The 20,086-nt window shown below is 33.4% G+C and overlaps 1 protein-coding gene across 1 annotated transcript; it reads left to right on the top strand.

Moving 5' to 3' along the window:
- The first annotated feature begins 13,734 nt into the window (after positions 1 to 13,734).
- Positions 13,735 to 16,583, top strand: LOC114719369 (TMV resistance protein N-like). The gene is made up of 4 exons (XM_028904846.1): positions 13,735 to 14,222; positions 14,738 to 15,845; positions 15,949 to 16,221; positions 16,356 to 16,583. The coding sequence occupies exons 1-4, from the start codon at positions 13,735 to 13,737 to the stop codon at positions 16,581 to 16,583; spliced, it is 2,097 nt and encodes a 698-aa protein (XP_028760679.1).
- Positions 16,584 to 20,086: the final 3,503 nt, after the last annotated feature.

The following is a 20,086-nucleotide window of genomic DNA, read 5'->3' as shown; positions in this document are numbered from 1 at the left end:
CTCCGGTAGGCAATTTCCCAGATCCTTCTCTTCTTCGCTGGCCGACACTCCTCCTCTTCGCCGAACGATCGGACTCAGCTCGAAGCTCAACCCTTCGGCCCTTATCATCAGCTCGTCTCTTCGCTGCTTCATCATCGGGTCGCGTCTTCGGCCGTGCTTCATCGCCAGCTTGCCTCTTCGCCAGCTCGAGTGTTCGCCGTCGCTGCTCTGAAACTCGACACCGGTGAGATCGTCCTGGCCTCCCGAAAACAGGGGTGGTCGTGCGTTTCTCGGCTTGCCAAAACCAAAGGAAGCGTTGGGTAGTCCGATCCATCCATCCTCTGTCTCCAATCTTCGTTCTTCAGTTCGCCCGGTGAGCTCTCTCTGGTGATTGCCCAAAATTTTGTTCGTATTTCCTCCATTCATTGATCTATCAGCTTCTTGCTTATGATTCTGGTTCGGTGGTTCTGGTTCGGTCCCTCCTTTGTTTTCGGTCTGTCATCCGGTTGCAAGTGATATGAATTTTTTTAGAACCGTGGCTATTAGTATTTTGACTGTGGTATGTTGAATTGGCTGCAAGTGAAATTGGAATGATTTGGCTGCAAGTGAAATTGGAATGTTTTCTGGTTCGGTCCCTCCTCTCGGTTCCATTTTTGAACTATCCAAACCAGGTTTTTGTTGTTCGAAGTCAGTTTCGAATTAACTGTGTTCATAATATTCACGAGAAATTAGACAGACATATACATTTATTGGAGAAGGGCGGAGAATTTTGTTTGGACTTTCGCCCTCAGCCCCATCCCCCGGCCTCAGCGTCGTCCTCCTCCAGGATTTCCTTGCGAGAATCTGTTGGATTTGTGAGAAAATAAAAATAAAAGGAGCTCTTTAAAATAAAAATAAATGCTGTTTTCTTCTTTGGTTCCGCCTTTGCTCTGTGTTACTGCTCACCTCGACCTCTCTCTTCCTCCCTCATCGTTTGTCTCTCTCTAAAATCTTAGAGGTCGGGTTGGCCGTTTGACAAAAGCTCTGGCCTTCGATTTCAGGTTTGTATGCCTAGTGGATCCAAGCGATGCCGTCTGTAATTCCATACTCTGTCATAATTGTTGTCTGGATATTCCTTGGTCTTCCTTTGCGTCATTCGGCGGATTTTGATCAATGGTTTTTCTGGGGATTATTGCCCAAGATCTTGTTCGTTTTTGCCATGGATTGTTTCGGGGTTTATCGTGTTTTTGGATTTCTTTAATTGAGCTTCTTGTGCTGGGGATTATAAATGGTATGTTCGTTTGGTAAATTGGTTCTGATTTTATGAAACGAAGAGGGAACAAATTCTGGTAATCAATGTCTGGTTCTGGAGGCAGGGGACGTATATGGATGAGAAAGTCTGGCAATTGTTATATAAATTCAATGCAATTTGTTTTTCCTGTTGTTGCTTGGGATCGTTTTTCTGTCCAGATTTCCCCCGGAGAAGAAGCTGTGAAGTCGAGACTTTGGTTTTTTTTTTTTTTGCTGTGGATAGTACTTGTGATAATGAACATTATTTGTTAAGAGTTGATCTGATTTGGGATGAGATAAGAATTGTATTGTTCTGTATTGTTGTATTAAGGATTTTGATAAATTTATGGCCAACTTTTGAGAGTGAGGAAAAATAAAATCACAACTGAAATCCATGTATATATATTGAAGGAAGTGATTTGTATTTTGGTCAGAGGTTTATGTTGGTAGTTTTTTTTATTTTCGGTTGACAAATCTGATAAGGATATAATTTTTAAAAAATATTATGAAAGGCTTGTGCAACATGTTATTTTTTAAAAACAATAATGTGCTTTATAATGTTATTTAATTAACATGTTATTTTGGACGTTTTAAAAGTTTTAGTATTTTGAAGTAAAAACAGATAATGAAGTTTAGAAAGGAGGGGGTGTATTTTTTCCAACCATGTAAAATTAGAATTTTCTTGTGTTTGTTAATTTTTGTCACACTTGGTTTGGTAGGAAGGAATTGAGATTTAAAATGTGATCAACTTTTTCACCTATTACAGTAGACAATATGATTTTTGTTATTTCAATTGATTTTGAGTTGATTAACCTGTGATGACTGAAGAGCTATAATTGTGCTATAGCATAATGGGTAAGAATACGGTGAAAGCTTCCTAGGACCTACGAACCACAAAAGTGTTTATTGACCTCTGCATTGAACTTGTGCAACAAGGGAAAAGAAAAGGTACTAGCTTAACAAAGAAAGCTTGGGATATTCTTGGTGATAACTTTACTGCCAAAACTGGAAGAGTGTATGAAAAAGGTCAATTTAAGAATAAATATGATTCCCTACGAAAGGAGTGGCAGACATGGGATAGGCTGCTTCGTGAGACAGGATTGGGATGGGATACTGAAAGGAATACTGTCAGTGCAACTGATGATTGGTGGGAGAGAAAAATAAGGGTAATTATTGAACCTTTTGATCTTACATTTTCTCTACTTGTTAATGTTTTGTGTATATTTACTGTTTTTGGAATATTTTATGATATTATTGGTGTCTAATGTGCAGGAAGTTCCAAACTACGAAAAATTCAGAGAAAGAGGACTTCAATTTAGGGATAAATTGACTCAACTATTTGGAAGTGTGGCTGCAACTGGACCACAAGCATGGGCACCTTCTTCCATGACACTTCCAAGTGAAGGAACACCGAATGAAGATTTGGAAGAAGGGTCCGGAGATAGTGATGAAATTTTAGGTGCACCAACTGGTATAAGTGGGGAATTTAACACAGTGAACTTCAATGATAATAGTGGAGGTAGTGGAGGCAACACTGAATTGAGGCAGGATACCAGTGGTGGGGGTACAAGCAGAGGTAGGAGTCGACCTAGTAGCTCACTGGGGGTCAGAAGGAAGAGTGAAGTCAAGAAGAAACGCACATCTCCCTCTATGAAAATAGCGGATGCAATTAGCAAGATTGCTGAAACAAATATTTCTGAGGCCGAGCGTGGAAATGAGGTCATTTCACGAGCAGAAGCTAGAAGGTTGGAAGAAGAAGCGCGTGCTTATGAGATTTCAATTAGGGGAGTCCTGTCTCACCTGAAAACAGTTCCTGAAGTTGTCAGTGATCCTGATTTCTTTAGACGGTGCACACAACTCCTTATGGAACGGCCGGAGGCACGAGAAATGTATGCAGCTCTGAAGGATCAGAAGGAACAACTTCTACCCATTTTAGAGCATTATACTAGGGATTTATGACTTGTTTATTATATTAGACAGTTCCATATGTGTATGTTTTATGTGACCAGTGGATTGTTATATGAATCAGACAACTCTGTAACTTTTATAAATGTTTCGTAATTTCTACGTAGGAATTCTAAACTTTATGTGTATGTGCACAGGATAAAACGAATATGGATGATGAAATTAAACATGTGGAAGAGCATGCTAAGGGACGGAAAAAAAGGGTTAACAAAGTTGCAGCATTGGTTGGTGCATACGCTACTTTGAACTTGTGTAAGGAGCCTCGGCATACAAGTGCTTATACAGGCTGCATATGGGTAAGGGATGTTTTAGATGGCAACTCCAGTCGTTGTTATAACATGTTTAGGATGGAACGGGATGTGTTCTTAAGTCTGGTGGAACAATTGCAACAACATGGTCTAAAAGAAACTAAAAATATAGGGATACATGAATCAGTTGCAATGTTTTTACATACCGTTGGGCATGCACTTAGTAGCAGAATGCAGCAAGAAAGATTTCAACATTCAGGGGAGACAATTAGCAGACATTTTCATAATGTCCTAATGGCATGCTGTAGACTTGCCATGTCTAATATCAAACCAAAAGATCCAACATTCCGGCATGTTCATACAAAAATTCGGTTTGGTAAATACTGGCCTTTTTTTAAACATGCTATTGGAGCAATTGATGGCACACATGTTTCCTGCGTTGTCAGTGCAACAGATCAAACTAAATTTATCTCTAGGAAAGGAACAGTGTCACAAAATGTCATGGCGGTTTGTGATTGGGACATGTGTTTTACTTTTGTCTTGGCCGGATGGGAAGGTAGCGCACATGATGCTCGGATATTTGATCCTGCCCTCACAACTCCTTCAATGAACTTTCCCCATCCACCTGAAGGTATTTTTTTATTTCCTATATTTTTTTTATATTTAGCTTAACAATAGAAACATAATTTACAATAATTTCATTTTTTATATAGGAAAATATTATTTGGTGGATGCTGGATACCCAACACCGAATGGATATCTCGGCCCATACAGACGGGAGCGTTACCATTTGCCTGATTTTCGAAGGACATCTGGGTTTGAAAATGACAATGAGATCTTTAATTATTTCCATTCAAGTTTAAGGAGTACAATTGAAAGAACTTTCGGAGTTTGGAAAAAAAAGTTCGCAATCTTACAAAACATGCCATCTTATGATTTTGAAACACAAGTTAAAATCGTTTGTGCAACGATGGCTATACATAATTTTATTAGAACGACATCTATTACTGATCCTGGATTCGTTCAGTTGGAAGAAGAAGGTACTTATGCAGAAGATGATGATGATGGGGTTAGATTTTCACGTATACATTCATCAATTCAATCTTCATCTTACATGGCTCAGGTTCGTGACAGCATAAGAGACGAACTTGTTAATTCAATACCAGGATAGTAGTCATGTCTTATTTATTTCCTTTTATCATAGATTGTAATATGTAGTTAAAAACAAAACCTATTACAAATGCTTTGTATCGATGCATCATCTTAATGATTATGACACTTCTTTATTTATATTTCTCTTATTAATATTATGCCTTATATTCTCAAGCTAATTATTACTTACTTGAATAATTAATAAATTATTTTAAGACGTGTTTATTCTATTTTATCAAACAATATCATCCCATTTTATGTTTATAATCTTCATGAAAAATACATGACTTTCTGTTTGCAACAAAATAATTCATCTTCTCTAAAAATATTTTTCACTCTTATATTTTATGAATATATATGTGTAGTGACAATTAATTAATTAATTGTATTAAACATCAGAGGTTATTATACATGTAGTATGTTATTACAAAAAGTAGTTGTGAAAAAATGTTATGGGATTTCACGTTTACAATCTTTAAACAAAATTAATATTTTTCTGTTATAAAAAAAATCATTTTTCTATAAACATATTTAATATTATGTTTTATAAATATATGTACACATATTAATTATGTATTAATTATATTATCTTATATATTATTAATTATGTTAGTAAAAATTATTTCATTAACAATTTTATTTCTTCAAATCAAAATAAATCATAAAATCTATCCCTTATATAATTATCATATTAACTTATACCCTTTTTGGTAATTTCCACATGTAAAAAGCACTTCTGGTAATAACTATCCAAACACTCTCACTTCTCAGAATCACTTTTTCTCAGAATCTATTCTCCACAGAATCTATTCTCCAGAATCACTTTTCCAAACCACGGTTTGAAGTCATCCAAACACACCCTTAATGTTTGTTCCTTTCGGGTAAAGGTTTTCTCAAAAGCCGTTTCCCCAGAAACCCACCCAGGCGCCCTGCTGCTGCCTCACTAAACCATCCATTTATGAAGACACAAACTTAATAGTTGAAGGACGAGCAAGCAACCAGGAATCGAATCTAATTATGGGACATGGCAGTTATTATGTCATCTTCCATGCCCATATCAAATACTACTCCGGTCCTATTTATAGGCGGAGAAAAAAAATAATTTTTAACTCTATTTATAGAGTATTCAGAGAAATTTTTTATATGGACATACAATTTTATTATTTATTTATTATTATTTAGAAAGTTATTAAATTTTAAATAAACTTTAATAAAATTTAATATTTTTTTAGTCTGTATAAAACATGTTGAAAAAATAATTTATAAATAAGATAAGAAGAGTACACAATTATTTTTTTTTTCTTGGTCCATTTAATCTCCGGGAAGGAGCACATATGCAGAAAGCCCAAAGCTCGTGCTTAAAAGAGATTTAGGAGAGGTGCTTAATGTCACTATGCCACAAGGTCACCATTTCAAAAAGAAAAAGAAAAAGAAAAAAATCAAAAGGGCACAGCTCCCACTTTCTTCCTTAGTGCCCGCTGTCCTTTTCTACCCACCTTTTCTTAATGCCATCCTTTGCGTCTTTTCCGTCCGTGAGCAATTATGAAAATTCCCCCGGCCACTTATCCTATGTTTGGTACGAAAAGATTGAAAGAAAAGAAAGGAAGAAAATTTTTTATAAACTCAGATTTAAAAAATTGGAGAAGTATGATTCTGAAATTTTAATTAAAAAATACAAAAAAAAAGAGAAAGAAAACTTAATTAAAAACTTTTAATCTTATTCTTTTAATTTTTCAAATCAGGTTCATTAAAATTTTTTTTCTTTCCTTCATTTTTATTTAATTTCCCTCACACCAAGTAGACTTATGAGTCATCCCTCCGTGTCATTTTCGAGAGCGACTGCTCTCCGCTGCTGTTATGGTCCCCAGTGGGATAATGGCAAAGGAGCAAGTATGGCCGCGAGTAAAAAGGATAATTAAAAAAAAAACAAGTAGAAGAGAAAAATAGAAAACAATAAAACAAGCAAAAGTTGTTTTGAATTTTTTGTTTTAAAAAACATTTTGCTCTCTTTTTATAAAATATTTTGTTTAAAATTAACAAACAAACAAGTTTTTTTAAAAAATAAAAAATTGATTTCAAAATAAGAAAACAAGCAGGCGGTTCTGTCTTCTTTCTATAGGAATCTTTCATTAGGATTTTTTTTTTAATTTAAATCTTTTATAAGAACTCTTTTTATATTATCTACTGACAAAAATGTCCTTATTGATTTCGTCGAATGAACACGCATTACCAGGTGCTGAACATCTCGTATAAAAATGTAAGCAGCAAGCAGTGCAGTGTAGTTGAGTAATAGATAAAAAATGAGATGGGACCAACGGTGTGAAATATAAAAACCATGAGTGAACACTTTTAATTTTTTTCCAGCAATATAAGATATTTTGGGATCTCAATACCGAAAATACGCCCAATAGAAAGGGGGAAAAAAAGAGCACTTTTTTAAACCAAGTTAAGATACTGCAAGTTTTTAACGTAGTTTAGTGTCTCAAATAAATTTACATAAATACTACGTGAGTAATTTGTTAAGAGTTTATAATTCTTATATTTAATTTCATATAACTAAACCGAGCAATTTAAAGAGGAAGATAATTACAGCACTCAGTCATGAAGGGATGGGGAAGACAAATTAGGATTAATTGCAAATAAAAAGGATAAAGTCGTCATATGTTAGATTAAAAAGGGTAGAGTGGCTCAAAAAATCATGGTCTTATGGAGTGCTTAGTTGGAATCACTTAATTAAGCACTTATAACTACATTTCATATAACCCGAGATAAAATTTTTCTCACATACTTATCTTGTAATCTGTAAATCATGATAGAAAACTGCTTATAAGTCACTTCCATCTTTTTTTATGGAAACTTTCCTAAGAAGTAATCCAACAACCAAACACGCAAACAGTTTTACTTCTACTTCCATTTCTCTCCAATTTCTTGCTATCAATCAGAGGGAAAATCGATCTGTATACTGCATAAACTAATTCCTTTATAATATAATTGCATTAACATGAGTATAAAATCTGAAAATGATCTTGAAAAGCCAATTAACTCTACGAGTCAGAAAACTTGTGTATGCGTATGACAAATTGAAAAGGTCATATAGTTGTAGGCTAGTCAATGATAGAGATATATATACACAAATCATAAAGATAATACCAGAAAAATACTTCTTCGACCCTGATTTGCAAAAGATAAATGAGTCTCTACGATAATTATTTCATATAGGGTAGGTGAGTGTGAAATGATGAGTCCTCTTTCAAAGCATGATACTAATAAAGATTCTTTATTAATGAATGCTCAAATAACATCTCATATTGACGGAGTCGCCTGCTTAGTCAATTGACTAAACGCAAAAAAGCTACCCGGCTACACCTTTTCCTATTTTCAACAACTTTTATAAACCTTCCTGTCCTGTAGTGGCAGACTTGATTTTTCAAATGATCTCTCTTGTGTTCCTAACACCATAAACTTTTTTTGACGCGCAAAAAAATGTATGAAAGTTCAAAAATAGTGCAAATATGTCATTCCTGTTAAGTTTAAACACTCCAATCAAAATAATGATGTGAGCGTATGCCACATCAACTAATCAACTAATTCCTTCATTTATAATATAGGAAGTTAGGAACCATTGCATTAATATGCATGTAAAGTCAGTGTATTTAATACCTGAAAAATATTTGAACTTTAATTTTAAAAATTAAATCAGTATATATATCAATTAATTTTTATAGGAAGGCGCGTGCAAATGATGATGGATTCACCAACTCCACACCCTAGCTTCCTACCATTTTCATGATATGCCCGCTATTTTCTGAAAAACCACAAAGGATGACATCAAGAAAAGGTAGGTAGAAAAAGACAGGGGGCACTAATTTGCATCTGAAAAAAAAAAAACATAAAACTTGTTTGGAACAATTATTCTTAAGAATTGATAGAATATGAGAAATAAAGTGAAGAGTGCAACAACGACAGATGGGGAGTCAAAGGCTGAGAAACACCGTCGAAGAATACAAGAGGCAAAGTAGTGAGCATGACCCCGAGTGAAAAGGATAATTAAGAAAAATAACAAAGCATAACAGAAAAATAGAAAACAATAAAACATGCAAAAGTTCTTTTGAGTTTTTTGTTTTTAAAAACATATTTCTATCTTGTTATAAAATATTTAATTAAAAATTAACAACCGAACAAGTTTTTTCTGTTTTCTTTGAAATAAAAAAAATGATTTTAAAATAAGAAAACAGATAGGTGGTTCTTTCTATAGGAATCTTTTATTAGGAGATTTGTTTAATTTAAATACTTTTTATAAGAGCTTTTTTCATATCATCTAGTGTGTTAATTTTTCCTGACAAAAATGTCCTTGTTAATTTCGTCAAATGAACCCTTATTACCAGATACTATTGAATATCTCGCATAAAAATGTAAGCAACAAGCAATGCAGTGTAGTTGAGTAATAGATACAAGAGTAGATGAGACCAACGGTGTGAAATATAGAAAAAAATATGAACACCTTTACTTTTTGTTTTTCAAGAATTTTTCAGCGTTCAAGCAATATAATGGTCTTCTAATTAATATAAGGTATTTTGGGATCTTAATACCGAAAATACGCCCAATAGAAAGACAAGAAAATAGCACTCTTTTTAAACCAGATTAAGATACCCCAAGTTTTTAACGTAGTTTAGTCTCTCGAATAAATTTACTCATACTATATGAGTAATCTGTTAAGAGTTTATAACTCTTATATTTAATTTTATTCTTTTCTTGGTCTCAGAAACATGAAACTTCGTTTGAATTTCTAATGCCCTGCATTATATGAAAAAATAGTTTTTGATGAAAGTAGAAATGGAAATTGAAATAAAGGTGAAAATAGGATTTTTCTTGCTGTCAGATTGGCCAAAAAAAAGTTTGCACTGTTGTCAACCAATTCGTGTATACTGCATTAACTAATTCCTTCGTAGTATAATTGCTAAATTGCAATAATATGAGTGCAAAATCTGAAATTATTTTTGAAAAGCCAATTAACGCTGCGACCCAGAAAACTTGTGTATGTATATGACCAATTGACAATGTTATATAGTTTTAGGCTAGTCAATGATAGGGATATACACAAATCATAAAGATAATACCTGAAAAATGCTTCTTCAACATTAATTTCTTTTTAAAAAAAGAAGAAGAAGAAGAAGAAGAAGAAGAAGCTACCCACACCTTTCCCTGTTTTCAACAATTTTAAAAACCTTCATTTTCTGTAGTGGCAGACATGATTTTTGAAATGAATGATGACTTGCTACATTTTTAAATTTGGGAGCTGCCCTTTTTATACCCACCATATCCTCTACAAATTAAATAAACCCTATTATTAAGCTATCTTAAACATTGAAAGAAGAGAGCTATTCATGATTCCCCACACGTCTAAGTTTTTAAATATTTTACACGTCTTACTAGTATATATTTGGATTAAGGTGTAAGTCTATCTATGAAATATCTTTTTTATGTTCATCTGACACTATAAAATTTCCTGATATGTAAAAATGTACATGAATGTTTCAAAATAGTGCAAAAATATGATGCCTGTTAGTGTTAAGTTAGTCAACTATTACCATTTAGCAAACATACCAATCAAAATAATGATGTCAACGTATATATATATATAAAAGTTTCAAAATAAGTAGTTAAACAACTGTGAACACCCAATTTTGTATGGACCCCACAAAAAAATTAAATGTAAATGAAATTAAAGAAAAGGGAAAAAAAAGAATAATAAAAGATTGATATCTTCTTAGATTCTTGGGGGCTAAGTTTGAGAAGTCCACCATGTGGGAAATAAAAAAAAAGAAGAAAATATCCCTCTTACAATAAATGGTAATAAAATAAAAAGTAAGAATTAAAAGCTAATTTAGGAAATGTGAGGTGAACACATTAAGGAGGAAAATAAGAAAAATCAGAAAATAAAAATAAAAATTTCTCATTTAAGATGATTGGCTCCTCAATTTAGAAGCATATTTTGGAGTTATGATAGTAGAAAAAATAAAAAACGAAAATTAAAATAAAAAATCACTATTTGATGATGATTTGGTGCTTAAATAGGAAGTTACTTTATGAGTCATAATTAAGGAAAATAAAAAAAACAAAAATTAGAGGAAATTTGGAAAACCCTAGTTGGAGTTTATAAATTGGAGAGTGAGGGTTAGAGGAAAAGAAGGAGAATTCTAGAGCAAAAGAGAGGCAAGAGAAAAAGCTTTGTTCTTCATTCTTTTCGTTCGACAAGCCTTAAGGGTACATGCTTTCACCTATTTTTATTTTCTTCTAATGACACAAGATTTATCTTGTTTTAATTGTTTGATTTCCCCTTTAAGTTTCAAATATACCTACTGCCTCACTATGCGTATTATTTCCACACATATATGCTTCTTGCCATCTCTTCCTTGTTTTATTGTGAATGTAAAGGCTTTTAGTTTATGGGCAATGTGTGTTGGTCATTTCCTGCTTTCACCTATTTTTCTTAAACTTTGATGTAAACATTGTTTTACTAATTGAACTAAGAAAAATATGTTCATCAAAGTCAATAAATAAAAAATGTTTTCTAGAGCCGTGTGAGGTTTTTAGAACCTCCGCAGGCTTGAATGAATGCTCTTTTGTGTAAGATTATAGGAGTCTCCGCAGGAAGTGCAACCCTAAGCCTTTTTCTCAAAAATGAAATATTTTAAAATAAAATTTTTTAGAGTCATGTGAGGATTTCAGAACCTCCGCAGGTTTAAATGATTATTCTTTCATGTGAGATTATAGGAATCTCCGCAGGAAGTGTAATCCAAATTTTTCTAAAAAGAATAAATATTTGTGAATAAAAATACAAAAATTGTTTTCATAAATTAAAAAAACAACAACCCACAAAAAATCCTTTTTAAATAATCCAATAAATATTTTTTTAAAAGATATCAACCAAATAACACGCATTTTTACCTCCGAACTACGTGGGTTTTTATCCTTCTAAAGGGTACGTAGGCCTAGGTTTTTATCCTAGGTCAAGTCCAACTTTATAAATAATTTTTTTGTTTTGTAAATAAAATTTTTTTCTTTGTTTCTATCTTTTTCTTTAGGGTACTTAAAATATAATTAAAAAAGCCATATTAATTTTGAGTAGTCGACTTAGGATAACCGTTCTCTTGAACGGGTGTTGTGGGGTGCCTAACACCTTCCCACACATAATTGACTCCCAAACCCTGTCCAGTTTTCATAGACCATGTTTTTAAGTTCCCAAAATTAACCTTTTAAAATTTTAATGGCGACTCCTCTTTCTTTTCCTTTTATGAGATGACCAGGATTCAGGCGCGACAACAACCAATGTAGCAAAAATATGTTTGGCACATCAACTAATTCTTTTATTTATAATATAACAATTGCATTAATATGCATGTAAAGTCAGTATACTAAATGCCTGAAAAATATTTCTTCAACTTTAATTTTAAAATTTAAATCAGTATATATATTAATTGATTTATATAGGAAGGCGCGCGTGAACGATGATGGATTCACCAACAACTCCATGCCCCAGCTTCCTACCATTTTCATGAATTCCCACTATTTTCTGTCTTCATACCTTTTTTGAATTTCATCTTACGCCTTTTCCCTCTTCCATCATTCACGGAGATCTTTCAGCTTCTTTATCCTCACTTTCATTTATTCACTCCCCTTGCTTTGTATTAAAACATTTAGCTACAATTAATTGACATCATTCAAGATGTTTTGAATTTAAAATATTTTTCAAAATTACTTTTATTTAATAAAGGTTATTAAATTAATGTATGTTCACTCTGCTTCCACACATAGGGCATTTTGGATTAAAAAAATTAATTGAAAATTTACTTGTGAGAGAATGCTAAGCAGAGAGAGAGAGACACGATGAGAGAAAGAGAAGAAAAAGAGAGATGTGTGCCTAAGGGCCTGTTTGGGTGACTCCCAAAAACCATGGTTTGGGTGGAATGTCACCCAAACAGCAGATGTCATAATCTGAAACCATGATTTGGGTCAAAACCATGGCTTCAGAAAAAGTGAATTCATTCTGCTTCTGGCTCAAATTGGAGAGTATGATTGTGCCTGTCAGAGTAAATCTCAACAATAATATGACCTTAACATCCCTCAATTAATTTTTTATAAATATATTAATCTTATATCTTATAAATATATATACACATATTAATTATTCATTAATTATATTATCTTATGTATTATTAATTATGTTGGTAAAAAATATATTATTAACAATTTTATTCCTTCAAATTAAAATATATCATAAAATCTATCTTTTATGTAATTATCATATTAACTTATGTCTTTTTTAGTAATTTGTATATATAAAAAGTGCTTCTAATAAGAACTATCCAAACACTTTCACTTCTCAGAATCATTTTTTCACAAAATCTATTCTTTCCAAAATTTATTCTCCCTAGAATCTATTCTCCAGGAGCTATTCTCCAAACCATGGTTTGGTTTCATCCAAACACCTCCTAAATGATTTATTTCATTAATGGTGCCCTAGGTACAATGTATAATATAAACATGACAGCTAAGCACTTTTAACTTAACAGATTTAGTTACATACAGCTGCCTAACTACTTTGACAATTCAACTAATACTCTGACATTACGAAGTTTCATATTACTGCCTTTGATCCTAATTATAAGATCTAATTGACTAATTTGGGGAGATTAAGGAACTTAGTTAAGTTAGTTATTTATAATGAATAACTATTATTTTTCTTAAAATATCCTTACTAATCAAATTTGTTATCTAGAACTACCATTATTAAAGGATTATCCTAGAAAAAAAAGATAAATATGAAAGACAAAATAGATTAGGGTCGTATATTTAAAACCAAAATAAAAGTCAAACAAAATCTTATATTAAGGACCGGGGGTAGTATAATTCCAAGACAGGCTTTCAAAAAAAGACGAAAACTGATAAAGTTAAGGAAATATTATATACGAAGCTTCGTGGTGGACTGGTGGCATAGTCTTTTGATCCCTTAATAAGACAATTGGTGACATATTCGCTACAACTTCGACCCTTCATTCTCTCTTCTTCCTTTAGCCTTCGCTTAAGATTAGCTCCGAGGGTCGTCGATCGCATCGTAATCATGGAACATCGAGCACCATCTTTTTCTATCACTTACAAATGGACTTATGATGTGTTCCTTAGTTTTTATGGTGATGATACTCGCTTAGGCTTCACCAGCTATCTCTACCATGCTCTGCATCAAAGTGGAATTCATGCCTTTCTCGATGATGAATTCATTAGGATCGGAGAAAATATCACACCCGCGCTTTTCGAAGCTATACAAGAATCAAGAATAGCCATCATAGTTTTCTCAGAAAACTATGCAAACTCAACATTTTGTTTGCAAGAACTTGAAAAGATTCTGGAGTGCTTCAAGGAAGAGAGTCGGTTGATATATCCAGTATTTTATTATGTGGATCCATCAGAACTACGACGTCCCAGAGGAAGCTATGCAAAAGCATTGGCTCGACTGGAGAAAAGATTCAAAGACAATAGGCTCCAGGTGGAAAAATGGCGGCTTGCTTTATCTCAAGCTGCTGAACTCAAAGGCTGTCATCTCAAACCCAAGTATATCTCCTCACTCTTTTCATCATCATCATTATTATTATGAGTACAGTTAATTACAATATTTCATCTTACAACAACATACCCATACTCTATGCTGGCCAGTTCGGTTCCGTTTTTGTCGGTTTAAAAATATGCTGATTTTTTCTTTGAAAGCTCAACAAAGAACTTGCTTTTAATTTTATTTTCCTAGAAAAGAGAAACAGTTACTCTACACATGCCATATTCCTCCCAATATTTAGGGTGGCTGAATTCCATTAACTAGGTAGAGCACAATTAATTTACACTTACTGGTGTATGAAAACACTCACCATTTACACAATAAACTTAATACTTTTTAATAATCGGGACTGAATTTAAAATAATGTCACAACACTCATATTTCATCATCTACAATGTGAGGATTGAAACTATATCTTATTGGGAGGAATAGGAAGTGCAGCCAAGTCTTTATACATACAATTGACAATTCTTTATGTTTAGTTTGACTAAAAGCGAACTTCTTACAAATTGGTCAGGATTGCAAATGAACAAGAGTGTATTACAAGGATCACTGATGAAATTGCTGCTAAGATTAACCAGCAGCGTTTGCACATTACAGATTATCAGGTTGGGATTGTGCCTCGAGCCAAGGAAGTTATCTCTTGTTTAGATCTTTGGTCTACTGAAGAAAAAAAAATGATAGGAATTTGGGGAGCTGGGGGAATAGGTAAATCCACTATTGCAAGAGCTATATATAATTCCATTGCTGATCATTTTGAAGGCTTATGTTTTCTTTCTAATGTAAGAAAACATTCTCAAAATCCAACTGATTTGTCACATCTTCAAGAGACATTATTAAGTACATTAGTTAAGGAGAAAGATCTCAAATTGGGTGACTATCATGAAGGAATACCAATAATAGAACATAGGCTTAGTAAGAAGAAGATTCTTTTGATTCTTGACGATGTTGACAAATTAGAACAATTAAAAGCACTTGCTGGAAGTTGTAACTGGTTTGGTTGTGGAAGTAGAATCATCATCACAACCAGAAATAAGAAATTATTAGTCAGTCATGGTGTTACAAGCATTTATGATGTCAAGGAATTAGATGATAAGGAATCTCTTAAGTTGCTTAGTTGGCATGCCTTTGAAAAAGAAAACGTGGATTCCAACTATATGGAGGTTTGCAATCATGCCATAAATTATTCGTGCGGTTTTCCATTAGTTTTAGAAGTGATTGGTTCTAACTTGCGCGGTGAAGGAGTTAATATCTGGAGGTCTGCATTGGATCAGTTTAAAAGCATTCCGCATGAAAGTATTTTGGGTGCCTTCAAATTAAGCTATGACACTTTAGGAGAAGTGGAGAAACAAGTTTTCCTTGACTTGGCTTGTTTTTTCAATTATGAGAAATTAGCACTTGTCAATGATATGTTGCTATGTGTTCGTGGAATCCGATTAGAATATGCTATTAAAGTGTTGACTGATAAATCCCTAATAAAGATTGAGCGAGATTGTGTAATAATGCATGACTTGATAGAAGGTATAGGTAAAGAGATTGTTCGACAAGAATCATCATATGAGCCTGGTGGACGTAGTAGACTATGGTTCTACAAAGACGTTCTTCATGTCTTACAACAAGACACGGTAAGATAACCAACATGCATTTTCATTTTCTCAAAAAAAGAATTATAATGATTCATAACATCTAAATTTTGAAATTTATTGTGCGTGCTTTTCATTTTGGAAGGGGACTCACCAAATTGAAGCCATAGTTCTAGACTTACCTGAAAGCATAGAAGTACAATGGAGTGGAGAGGCATTCATGAAAATGAAAAATCTAAAAATGCTTGTGATAAGAAAAGCATGCTTCTCTGAATGTCCCAAATATCTGCCAAGGAGTTTGAAGTGGTTAGAATGGAAGGGGTATTCTTTCAAATTTTTACCATCTTTGTGCCCAACTGAGCTTGTCTATCTTGACTTGTCCTTTAGTTATTGTGAATTGCTCCAACCATTTGACAAGGTGAGTATATAGGTACCCTAATACTTTTACTTTTGTGTTTTTTTTGGCCTAATATAAAAAGTAAATTGATATTTGTGTTGCAGGTGTTTCACAATATAAGTTGTATGAATTTAAGAAATTGCAAATTTTTGCAGCAAATACCTGACTTGTCTGGAGCTTCTAATTTAAGAGAATTGTGGCTTGATGGTTGCACAAATTTAATTGGAATTCATGATTCAGTGGGGTGTTTAAATCAATTGAGAGAATTGAGCGCTATGCGATGCAAAAATTTGAAGATTTTGCCAACTTGCCTTAAGTTGACCTTTCTTAAGCATCTCAACCTCTTTGGTGTTCAAGTCTTCAGAGATTTCCAGAAGTATTAGTCATCATGGAAGAAATGCAAACACTTGACTTAGACAAGACAGCAATTACTGAATTGCCATCTTCAATTTGCAATCTTATTGGACTTGAAATCTTGCACATGGAAGAGTGTCCTAATCTTATGCAACTACCAGCTAGCATTTGTACATTACCAAACCTTTGGAAACTGACAGCAAATTTTTGTGAAGGAATGAGTCATTTTAAGATGTGTGAAGGTGGAGGTGAAGCAAGCGTAGGTTGCTCAACAATGGCATTGAAAATGGAACGACTTTTTTTCTCAAATTGCAATTTATCAGATGATTCTCTTGCTGTCTGTCTTGCTAACTTCACTAATATGATACATTTAGATCTGAGTTTTAACAATTTCACAATTCTTCCAGAATGTATCAAAGAGTATCACAATTTGAAATATCTTTTGTTGGATAATTGCAACAAACTTGAGCATATTGGAGGGTTGCCACCAAACTTGGAAAAATTTAGTGCCATACGTTGCACATCATTGACTAAATTATCCAAAAACAAAGTAATGGAGCAGGTATCTCCAACCCCCCAAACCCTCTCTCTATGATTATATTCTTTTCTTATTACTTATGTGTTTGTGATTTTTTTTTGTCTTTTTGGCAATATGCAATTGGCAGGCAATAAGCTTTCAATCTGGGAAAAGAAACTTTATTTTACCTGGAGAAAAATTTCCAAAAGGGCTCCATAAGTATAGTCGGAAATTTGTGTCATTTTGGGTTCGTAACATGCTCCCAACAACTTTTCTCTGGATTCTTGTTAAAGATGACCAGGATTATGTCTACAGTTGTCAATTCTCTGTGGACATTGATGGGGCCATCGGGTTGGGTATTTCTTCTATGTGGAGTTCATTGTCACCAATAAAGACGAATCATTTTTATATATGTGATATGCAAAGCATGATTCACAACACTAAACTCCCCATTACAAATGAGTGGAGTCAAGTGAAGGTTTCCATTGAGAGCAAAACACAGGAAACAGAAGGCAAAAAAAAAATTTACTTTGGAGTTCATGTATATGATCTGCAAAGCAACTTGGAAAATATTCAATTCGTGCGACCCGCGGATTACTCAACAAAAGGTATTTTCCCTTCCCCCGTCTCTTTATTATACTATTGATATTCTTATTTTAACTGCTTGTAACTTCAATTCGTCATCGACTTATGCTCCTTTTTTATTTTTTTATTTTTTTGACTTTTGAAAAAACTCAAAGAATATGACTATAACCGGGAGACAAAGGAAAACATAACCGTTGTTCCTCTCTCCCAATTTTTCCTCCTCAATCTCCTTATATTCTCATACCTTTTCCCACACACTCTCTTTCCCTTGGTCTAGCTGTGTGCCGAGCTTGTTGGAGGATATATATTTAAGGAAAGATTAGTAAGAAATCTCATAATAAGAACTTAACTAGTAATTGATTTCATTTAGGAAGAATTGTACTAAAGCCCCACATAATTGAAATAATTGCAGAGAAATCCTAACACAACCTGAAATTACTCTGCATGACCAAGGAATTAATTGGAAATTATTTTTTATTTTAAATTACTAAAATGCTCTGCAATTATTAAAAAGAAAAGCTCCCACCACCGCTGAAGACCTGGCGCGGCAGCGCCAACATTAGAACTTTTTTTTTTTTTTGGGGTCAACCAATGAGATTAGAACTTCTACTTGTTGAGCACCAGTCTCTTTGCATAGCAAATATTGCTATACTGCTTTAATTAGCAAAATTGCCTATTTTAATATTATTTGCAATATTTACCAAATATATTGTTTACCATAACATATATACTGCTTTTAATATGCATCCTAACACATACATACATAAATACATATATTTTTCATATGCACAATATTTTTTCAAAAATATTTATGGAATAATTTATTTCTCATAGATACACATATCTTTTTGCTAGGAAATCATATTACATTAGAGAGTTTTTTGAAGCATCAATTTGTTCCTATTTATAGGAGATTCCAATAACCTATCTAAAATGGCCACAAAAAAAACCTATCTAAAATATTTATCACTATTTTTTATTCTCACTATAAGACTGTAAGAGCCAGTTAATTAATTTGGATAATATATTAAGGAAGCAAGGTTAGTTGATTATAACAAATGTGACATAATCTCCTTAAAATATCCCTATATAACATTAGATTATTTATCAATTTATAAGTTAGGTAAATTATTTTGAAAAAAATAATGAATAAAAAAATTAAGATCTTATATTTATAATCAAATCTAACTCTCAAATTGACTTTTATATTAAGTGTTAAAGGGAGTATTACGTTTATTTTTGTCCTGTTTATTATTGTACCAATATTAATTAGTCAAGCTCCATTAGTTGTTCAAGCCGCCCTTGTTTATAACACAATCTCGTAGGAGCATAAAATTTTTATTTACCATTCTGCAGCTTATAATTATTATAATTTTATTGTTACTATTAATGTTGCTACAACAGTGACCATGATCAATCGCAACTTAAGTTTCATTCTATATTTTTAACATTTTCAAGGTTAAAAAAAAAATCTATATTTTTAACATTTTAGAGATGTTTATGTAGTTCTTACTTTAGTGTTTCTCAATGTTTATTTCTATTTTCATGGACAGAGATATGTATCAAGCACAAGTTTGAGTGTTATCAGGATTTACAAATTTCGGAAGATGGCGGTTATATTTGGTCAGGAGGTCGTTCCTACGACAACTTGATTGACTTGTGCCTGACAGATTGCAACAGATGTCGGAGAATTCCTGCACTTCGCCATCTACCTTCTCTGAGGTCCTTAAGAATTGAGAGATTACAAAGTGTGGTGACTGTGGGTTCTGAGTTTTTCAAGGCTGCAAATGATTGTGCTTCACTTATAGTACCGTTTCCCTCCCTTGAAACCCTTCATTTTGAAGATATGATCTCCTGGCAACAATGGCATTCTATTGATATGCAAGCTTTTCCTAAACTCCGCTTTCTTAACTTTGTTGATTGCCCCAAATTAGTTGGAAATTTACCCCCCAACTTCTTTCTTTAGAGGGTCTGAGAATTATGTCATGTCCACTGCTTGCTTCTTCTATCCCAAAGTGTCCAAACATTCACGAGTTAGAAATAATTAAAAGTGAAAATGTAGTGTTGCAAGAGCAAGAATTACCACCTTCCCTACGCCGTCTGGCAATTTCAAGCGCGCACATGTTGGGTCCTCTGTCTGAAAAGTCGCATATTGAAGATTTAACGGTGGATTGTTCTGATGCTGTGCCATCTCCAGTGATTCATATTCCCCCTTCAGTGAAACAGTTAGACGTGAGAAACTGTGGAAATCTCAAGGCTTGTTTGGTTTCAAAGGCACCTCTTCTTCATCTCCGAAAGATTTCCATTTACAAATGCAAGTTTCTGCCGTCCTTGTTTGATGACATGGAACGTCTTGTCCCAAATTTAAAAGAGCTAAGCATAGAAGGATGTCCAGAAATGGAGCCATTTTTAGCAAGGTCCTTACCATCC

This window comes from Neltuma alba, unplaced genomic scaffold (genome assembly GCF_004799145.2).
Source record: "Neltuma alba isolate B1F8T4 unplaced genomic scaffold, ASM479914v2 tig00011915_pilon, whole genome shotgun sequence".
Classification (NCBI taxonomy): domain Eukaryota; kingdom Viridiplantae; phylum Streptophyta; class Magnoliopsida; order Fabales; family Fabaceae; genus Neltuma; species Neltuma alba.
This window is presented reverse-complemented; position numbering and strand designations above follow the sequence as displayed.